This window comes from Adiantum capillus-veneris, chromosome 30 (genome assembly GCF_014529385.1).
Source record: "Adiantum capillus-veneris isolate H3 chromosome 30, ASM1452938v2, whole genome shotgun sequence".
Classification (NCBI taxonomy): Eukaryota; Viridiplantae; Streptophyta; class Polypodiopsida; order Polypodiales; family Pteridaceae; genus Adiantum; species Adiantum capillus-veneris.
In genome coordinates, this window is record NC_140960.1 from 58,444,697 (window position 1) to 58,453,708 (window position 9,012).

The following is a 9,012-nucleotide window of genomic DNA, read 5'->3' on the forward strand; positions in this document are numbered from 1 at the left end:
AGAGGCGAGGACATGCCCCTTGTGTGACATGGAGCCTGAGACAGAGTTGCACTACACATGCCGCTGCCCCGTCTACTACGAGATACGAGGCCGCTTCCATTGCTTGTTCAGAGAGGGTTTTGGACCACTCTCCAGAGTCATGGGGTACGAAGATCAGAGATGCATGGGTTTGTTTTTGCTCGAGCTGCGCAGACACGGGGAGAGCTTGATGAGAGGAGAGGCTAGCCAGTCTCGGAGACGGATCACAGATTTCTTTAGAGCAGACACTGGACAGCCGGAGGAGCTACTACCACAGCAAAGCTCACATTTGTCTCGCACCAGAGGAACACTGATCGATCGAGCGATTGAGCTGGGGAGATCTAGACGCCCACTACTGTGGACTCGTGGAGGACTACACAGTATTGACGGAGGCTGCATCAGAGGATTCGGATCACTTTGGCCAGTCATGCACGAGGCTCGGTCAGACTACCGACCATGGAGGAAAATTGAAATTGATGAGATCCGCCAGTGATCGATGCTGGATCTCCTGTGATTTAGCTATTTAGCTATCCTAGCCAGTTGCTTACTTTGCTTAGTTCACATCGAGCGGCTGAGGATTCCATAGTTATTTTTCTTTTGTTATGTTGTTATTTTGTTAGTTTGACTTTGTATCAGATCCACCACATTGTAACTTTCTGGTCTCATAGGTCACTTTGGCCTTTTGAAGACGTTAAAATAACATTTCATTTCATTTCTCTCTCTCTCTCTCTCTCTCTCTCTCTCTCTCTCTCTCTCTCTCACTCACTCACTCACTCACACACACACACACACACACACACACACACACACACACACGAACATGAGGAGAGATTCCATTTTGTTTTGTTGTGCGCATGACGATTCAAAAGTAACGAACTTAAATTTTTTATGTAATCGATAGTGTTCAGAAGTACATTGCTGCTGAAATTTACTGTATTTTGTTAAAAACCAGTTTTTCAAGAGAGGAATTTTGTGATTTTCATGGAAAAAATCAACAAACAGACTCAGATTCTCTGAAATCTGTCTGAAATCAGTAACATAGGAAAGAAATCCTTTGTTTTTCCCACAAAATCATGAAAATCTGGTTGAAATTCCTTGTTTTATCCCTAGGAATCAGCAAAATCAGCCATTTATTACTTGCATAAAGCTTAAGAGAAGAAAAATTAGCAAGTAAATAACTTTTAGCTAACAACTACATGAAAAATAACACTGTCCGACTCTAAAATTACTCCATAGGTGTGCACACGATCCTATCACGTAGCCAAGCCGGCTCTGATACCATAAAATGTACATACGGGAGGATCTCCCGCCTGCTTGAACTGCCTATGGAGACATGTCGAACCAACCACTCGATTGTAGCCACCATCCGGAAACTCCCGTGCTGGGTTAGCGTTTGAGGACATAGGTGTGCCCCTGTAAGACCTGGTGTTCCATACCACCCGGCCTCACGTCCTCGAGGTGACCTCGTGCACTCCTAGCCGCACGGGTTCACCACTGGCAGTGTGCCAGTGGGGTCGATAATTCACAAATGAGGCCTTTGGCCTCCTTTTATAAAAGTGACCGGCCACTATGGCCGAGTTCACACTGTCTGCTTGGACACTTGACACCCATCCCGACGTTGTCATAGATTAGATCCGCTCTCCTGCGAACGGGACATAAGAGCCACACATACATGCTTCAACATATTCTCTCTTTGCGCCATGGCATCACACGATGCTTCTCCACACGAGAATGGTACACATAAACCTTGCGCAGGCTCCGTCCCAAAGGCTCCTAGAATAGCATAGAATTATTCTTAAACCTCCCCAAACATATAATTTATGTATACATGGCAGACATCACACAATGCTCCACCTTTTCACGCACGTATTCCATTTTTTGTCCGTGATCAGGAGTCGCTTATCTTTCCGAACTTGCCCTGGGGCCAAGCTCCTTTTTTATGGGGACTTGTGGAGTACAGGTGACCGCCATTGATCGCTGATCGGCAAAATGGACGGCCTACTTAGGCTTGTGCAAGGTGGACCGCGTTACACACTCGGCTGACGACCTTGGCACATTTCTAATCAATTTAAGGTGAGGGGGCTAGTGCTATGGTACCAAACTTGATGTGGAGCGCGTTTCCACCTCAAAATGCATTTCATATTTTCGCCTACATATCTTTCTTCGCTCAGTTGGCCATAGTCGGAGAAAAGGCTCATACGTGAGTCCGTGCTTATTTCGAAGTAATGTGGCACTGAGGGGCCAGAAGGCGAGCAGACTCGAACCCATCCCGTGTGTGTTACCTGTTTGTCATGCTAGCCAATTCGCCACTTTTCCAGAAGTTGAAATCGCGACTGCATGCAATGTTATTGGCGTATGATGTAGTTGGAGTTGGGGGCCGCCATTCTACTGGCCCTCTTACCTTATGGCGCTTCGTTTGCACCAATGGACACAATTGAATGTTGTTCATGTTGTAGATGGACTAGAAGACCTTGGATGCCTACTCACTGTATTTCGAGGACCTCGACGAAATTTTGGAGGATCCACAAGCTCTCTTGCAGATAATATAAATTTGGATTGGAGCCCATGTACCCGCTTGATGTATTGCGCAATCCTGTGGACTTTTTTAGGGCACACATTTTTCTACGCTTGTACTGTTTCCTATGATTCAAGCATCCTCTTGAGCCATCATTATGGGTGACTACCGTGAATCTATACCTTGCACTTACCTTTAAAAGTGAATCCGGGCTTATCTTGGGTTCATCTTGGTATATTGTATATATGCGTTTTCGAGATTATGTTTATTCTGCCAGTGTTCTATTCAAAAGGTTTGCTAAACTTTCTCATTGAGTCACAGGACCTTTGTCAATGCTGGATCTAGCACCTCAACCAACACATGGAAGCCTCTTGCGTGTAGCATATCAGGTTCTCTCTCTCTCTCTCTCTCTCTCTCTCTCTCTCTCTCTCTCTCTCTCTCTCTCTCTCTCTCTCTGTGTATCATACTGCATGCACTTGATATTAAAATTGTTCAATGCTGGTCCCTGATCCAGGGCGTGCCAGGTGCCTACAGTGAAATGGCTGCTGCTAGGGCTTATCCAAATTGTGAGGCAGTTCCTTGTGAGCAGTTCGAGGCTGCTTTCCAGGTGGACATTCATCATTTCTTTCTGTGATTTGGTTCACTCATTGCCAATTTGCTTTGACAATTTTAGACATTAACGGACAAACTCTTCTTCAGACTCGTCTCTTTATATGTCTGGGCGCACTGGGATGTGTTCTTGTTTTATCTTATTCCTGAAGATAGAGTAGGAAGACAAAGAGTGTAGTTAAAACTTAAAATTGTGCAGGCTGTAGAACTATGGGTGGTTGACAGAGCTGTGCTGCCCATTGAAAATTCTTTGGGTGGAAGTATTCACAGGAATTATGACTTACTACTCAGACACAGGCTACATATAGTGGGAGAAGTTCAACTTTCTGTCCACCATTGTCTGCTTGGTTTACCAGGTGTAAAGAAAGAGGAGCTTCAAAGGGTTTTGAGCCATCCTCAGGTACCAATATTTCTCGTCTGACTTGCAGGCATATTGAGTTTTTTGGTTGGTGTTGTTGGACTTTAGGTTTTCTTAATTTGTGGGGCAGGCTCTAGCTCAATGTGAGAACACACTTTCAAAACTCAACGTCATCAGAGAAGCTGTTGATGACACAGCAGGTGCAGCGCAGGTTCCCACCTATCCATGTTTTCTTTTTGTTGTCTGATTGTTCTTTGAAAGTGCATATGCTGTGTTGCTCCAGCCTACTTTGCTGGCTAAGGTAGAGCATCTTAAGGAAGTTACATTACTCAAATGTGCATTTCTTGGGTCTTTTAGTTCATTGCTGCCAACAATTTACGAGACACGGGAGCTGTGGCAAGTGCTAGGGCAGCTGAAATATATGGAATGGAGATTCTTGCAGATGGCATTCAGGTCCATCATCTTTGATAGTACATGCAAGGAAGGAATATGTTTATTGTGTTTTCATTATGTAAGTATATCAACCTTGTGAACTTATGTATCCCTTTACAGGATGATTCAGATAACGTGACAAGATTTCTTATGCTTGCAAGGGAGCCCATTATCCCACGTGTCGATAGGCCCTTCAAGGTCACTTAGCTTATTGTTGTTTCATTAGGTTTTGATTGAAGAGAGTGATTACTTCAATGGTAGAATCACTTCAATGGTAGAGCTTACAGCTTTCTGTTGCAAATTTTCACACTCTCATTTACGCATTAATTTTCCTCATATGGCATCGTCAAAAATTTTCACAGACAAGTATTACTTTCACACTTGAGGAGGGTCCTGGTGTTCTATTCAAAGCACTGGCGGTGTTTGCTTTACGAGAATTAAATTTGACAAAGGTATTTTCTTGCTCATTCTTACAAATAATTGGTGGGTTTTTTACTTTATATCAAACAAAATTGTAGCATCAATTACTTTCCTGTCAAGGTCTGCCTGTTTCTCTGCTAATAATGTTTGTTACTCTATTTTCTGAAGTGCACAATCAATGTAAGATGCAATATCAGTTGCTGAATTGACTAAAGGAAACCATGATTGGGGAGCAATACTTAACTACACCATTGTGGCATCTATATCTATAATAGGTTAAATGGAAGCCCCAAATTTTCTCACCTTAAACGCCTTTATGGCTAACTTTTGTGCACTTGCAAGCAAGGTTGCATGTCTAGATGTGAACTGCCACATGAGTGGGCAACTACCTATCATCATGGCCGTTTGTATGTACAACATACTTGAGTTTATGTTATCTCGCTTTTGTAGAGTAACTACTATGTGGCATGTGCTATATAGCTGATGATTATATTGGGTTATGTGGTCTTGTGAATCGATGACTACCATGTGGCTTTAATATGGTCTCTTCCGTACTTTTCTTCCTATAAACTTAAGCTATTGATGACATGCCCATATGGCATGGTGTATAGGCAGTGGATGTCTAGCTTGTATGGTTGACATAGGTTCCATGCACTTGGTGGACATTGATGGTGGTTGAGGGCCTACTTGTTTGCCATTGGTGGGCATGATTGTCTATCTTGCTATCGTGCGAGATTCTCTTGAGAGGTGGGGCGCTTGATGCAGTGGGGGATTGGACTTCACTCGGCTTCACTCTTTGAGGCCCCCGGATCCTTGGTCTTGTTGTGCAACCAGGATTTGAGAGAGTGTTAAGAGTTTAAGGTCATCTCTTGGCTTTCCCTTCTAGTTTTAGTGAGTGACTGCTTCTCTGTGGCTGTGATCGGTCTTGTGAGGCTCCAATATCTAGAGGTCTTGGGGGAATTTTTTTTTGTCTAGTATGGCCACTTGTCTTGCGTGTTTAGGGGGTGTCCAATTTTAGGGCTTGTGACCTTTTATATTTCCACATTTCTCAGATTATGGGTCGTGGGGTATTTGTTGGAGGTTGGGCAGCTTGGCTCCGCTTTCGTTTTTTTTTTTTTTTAAAAGGGGGCAGAGAGGGATGCATGCGCTAAGAATTTCATCTTCTGTCTGCTGGGCTGTTTTGTGGCTGTGCCCAGCCGTATTTGAGGTAGACATACCTTTTTCGATGATACGAGCTGTTGAGCATTCCCCTCCAAGAAACACGTAGCCTTCCAAACCTTGGAGGCTTTTGTGAGATTTTCCCCCAAAGTTGTGTGTCAAACTGTTGTATGAAGGCAAAGGTCTTTTGTTTGTCCTTGGAACCATGAGAAGTGTCAAACTTGACAGTGGACACTTTGGTCTTCTTCCTTGTAGTCTTTCTGCATTGCCCATGATGTAAGCTGTCGCAACAAGGTTGTCTGCCTCTGCCTCTGTCATCTTTATTGTCAAGAGACTCTTCATGTCCGTCTTCATCTTTGTCTTGGGCCTCGACCTCCTGTACTTCTCCTTCTGCTCATTGATGCTATTTGGATCGGATTGTCCGTAGAAGAGCAATCAACTGTGCTTTGATAGAACTGTAACCGGCTTGACCATTGCCTAGGCGTGCGGGACAAAAAAACAGTAATTTTCAGCACTTAAATAAAGGTGATGTAAGACAATGTAGCTAGGAGATAGAGAGATTGAGAGGTAGAGATAGGATTGGGACAGAGAGAGAGGCGGAGTTCCTCCCCTATACGGGTACTAGCCCTTGAATGGGCGCTCCTTTTGGTAATTCTTTTTATTTATGTAAATAGTTGGAATAGAATGCTCATGAGAGAGAGAGAGAGAGAGAGAGAGAGAGAGAGAGAGAGAGAGAGAGAGAGAGAGAGAGAGAGAGAGAGAGAGAGCACCCAGAGTAGCCCACTCGTATGCGTTTCTGGTTACATTCAGGTCTCTCCCATGTCTATCTACAGCAGTTTTGGTCAGCCATCTGGGATTTACATGTGGCTCGTCGTATTTCTTTTTTCATGTGGATGATTGCACATGCAGGACTTCTAGTTGGGACTTGGCTAGCTTCTATGGGTCATGATCCGTTATGTACTCGCTGTCCTTTGCGACTACCTGAGTCACCTGCACATTGTCTTTGGTCATGCTCGTCTTCTCATGTAGTGTGGCTAGCAGTTTGCTCTTTACTTAGCAGAGCTGGTGTTCAGCATGGATTTCTCACTTGGGGATCTGTCTCCTAGTTGATTCCGATGCCCGGACCGCATCTTTTCTACGAGGGCTCAGACACAGATCCAGCTCTTATGCTTACCTCGACTGGTTATCGGCGAGGGACTTTGGCTATGTTACCACAGATTGCTTGGCAGGGGGATCCTCAGAAACGTGATGAAATCTTCTCAGTCATCACTAGCATTGCACTATGGAATGTTTGGAGAGCTCCTTGTCTTCACATTCTCAGTGCGGCTCCACAGCTCCTTCCGGATACCCTCACTGCCATTTGGCTGGACATCATTCACACCCTCATTTGGCAGTGGGATTCTTCCTCAGGTACATCTAGAGCAACCAAGGCTCGTCGATTTGACTTCCTTCGGCGTTGGGCTCGATCTCCACTCTTCTTCACACTTACAGGTGGACAGATTACATGGCATTATGCACCTCCTCAGTGGTTTCTCCTCCACTCATCATACAGACCACCATGAGATTGTTCTAGTCGAGTTGTCACTATAGTGGCTCTCACCCTTACATTCAGCTAGTATACCCCACGTGATAGGCTATTTTGGCATCCGCTGGGGATTATATTGTACTCAGTAATATATAGCCCTGATTTTTCCAAAAAAAAAGAGAGAGAGAGAGAGAGAGAGAGAGAGAGAGAGAGAGAGAGAGAGAGAGAGAGAGAAGAAGAAGAAGAAGAAGAAGAAGAGAGTTTTAACGTCGTAGGAAACTATCCCAAGAGACCTTAAATATCTAGCCGACGAGGAGTTGAACTCAAGACCTGTTATTCAAGAGGGAAATGGCATAACCAATCTACCACACTTGGGTGATAGAAAGGTTAATACCATTTTCCTCTTTTTATTGGCACACACACACACACACACACACACACACACACACACACGAGAAGAAGAGAGTTTTAACGTTGTAGGAAACTATCCCAAGAGACCTTAAAGATCTAGCCGACGAGGAGTTGGAACTCAAGACCTGTTATTCAAGAGGGAAATGGCATAACCAATCTACCACACTTGGGTGATAGAAAGGTTATACCATTTTCCTCTTTTTATTGGCACACTATACCAAGAGACCTTAAAGATCTAGCCGACGAGGAGTTGACCTCAAGACTTGTTATTCAAGAGGGAAATGGCATAACCAATCTACCACACTTGGGTGATAGAAAGGTTATACCATTTTCCTCTTTTTATTGGCACACACACACACCCACCCACACACACACACACACGAGAAGAAGAGAGTTTTAACCAGTGTAACAGGGAACGGGGGGAACACAGCCCAAACGTTCCGAAACGGCGTTCCGCACGAGTCCCGTTCCCGAAAACAGAGATGGGAATGGAACGCCATTCCGGAACGGTGTCCCGGAATGGGGGGTACGAGGCGGAACATGAGGCGGAACGGTGAAACGCGGGGTGGATTGGACAAAAGTAGGCATTTGGGGGCAGATTTGGGGCTGTTTGGGGAACATATTTGGTGCAGTTTGAGAGCAGGTTAGGGGGCAGTTTTGGGGTTGTTTAGGAGTTTATTTGGGACTAAGCTAAATGGAGGTAATTCAAGCCTTACTTTAGTGGACCGTTCCGGCCCCGTTCCCGTGCCGGCCCCCTCTCCTCCGTTCCGGACCCTCCCGTTCCCGTTCCCGTTCCGAGTAACTATGGTTTTAACGTCGTAGGAAACTATCCCAAGAGACCTTAAAGATCTAGCCGACGAGGAGTTGAACTCAAGACCTGTTATTCAAGAGGGAAATGGCATAACCAATCTACCACACTTCAGTGATAGAAAGGTTATGACATTTTCCTCTTTTTATTGGCACACACACACATACACACGAGAAGAAGAGAGTTTTAACGTCGTAGGAAACTATCCCAAGAGACCTTAAAGATCTAGCCGACGAGGAGTTGAACTCAAGACCTCTTATTCAAGAGGGAAGTGGACCAATCTACCACACTTGGGTGATAGAAAGGTTCTACCATTTTCCTCTTTTTATTGGCACACACACACACCCACCCACACACAAACACGAGAAGAAGAGAGTTTTTACGTCGTAGGAAACTATCCCAAGAGACCTTAAAGATCTAGCCGACGAGGAGTTGAACTCAAGACCTGTTTTTCAAGAGGGAAATGGCATAACCAATCTACCACACTTGGGTGATAGAAAGGTTATACCATTTTCCTCTTTTTATTGGCACCCCCCCCCCCCCCCCCCCCCCCCCCCCCCCCACACACACACACACACACACACACACACACACACACGAGAAGAAGAGAGTTTTAACGTCGTAGGAAACTATCCCAAGAGACCTTAAATATCTAGCCGACGAGGAGTTGAACTCAAGACTTGTTATTCAAGAGGGAAATGGCATAACCAATCTACCACACTTGGGTGATAGAAAGGTTAATACCATTTTCCTCTTTT

At 44.8% G+C, this 9,012-nt stretch overlaps 1 protein-coding gene across 1 annotated transcript in view; it reads left to right on the top strand.

Moving 5' to 3' along the window:
- Positions 1-9,012, top strand: part of LOC147418024 (arogenate dehydratase/prephenate dehydratase 6, chloroplastic-like) — a 53,354-nt gene that overhangs the window by 20,531 nt on the left and 23,811 nt on the right. Inside the window, exons 2-8 of the mRNA XM_086507605.1 lie at positions 2,855-2,922; positions 3,048-3,140; positions 3,342-3,542; positions 3,631-3,711; positions 3,858-3,953; positions 4,053-4,130; positions 4,295-4,384. Of these exons, the coding sequence (XP_086363731.1) occupies positions 2,855-2,922; positions 3,048-3,140; positions 3,342-3,542; positions 3,631-3,711; positions 3,858-3,953; positions 4,053-4,130; positions 4,295-4,384 (707 nt within the window). The remainder of the gene's footprint in view (positions 1-2,854; positions 2,923-3,047; positions 3,141-3,341; positions 3,543-3,630; positions 3,712-3,857; positions 3,954-4,052; positions 4,131-4,294; positions 4,385-9,012) is intronic.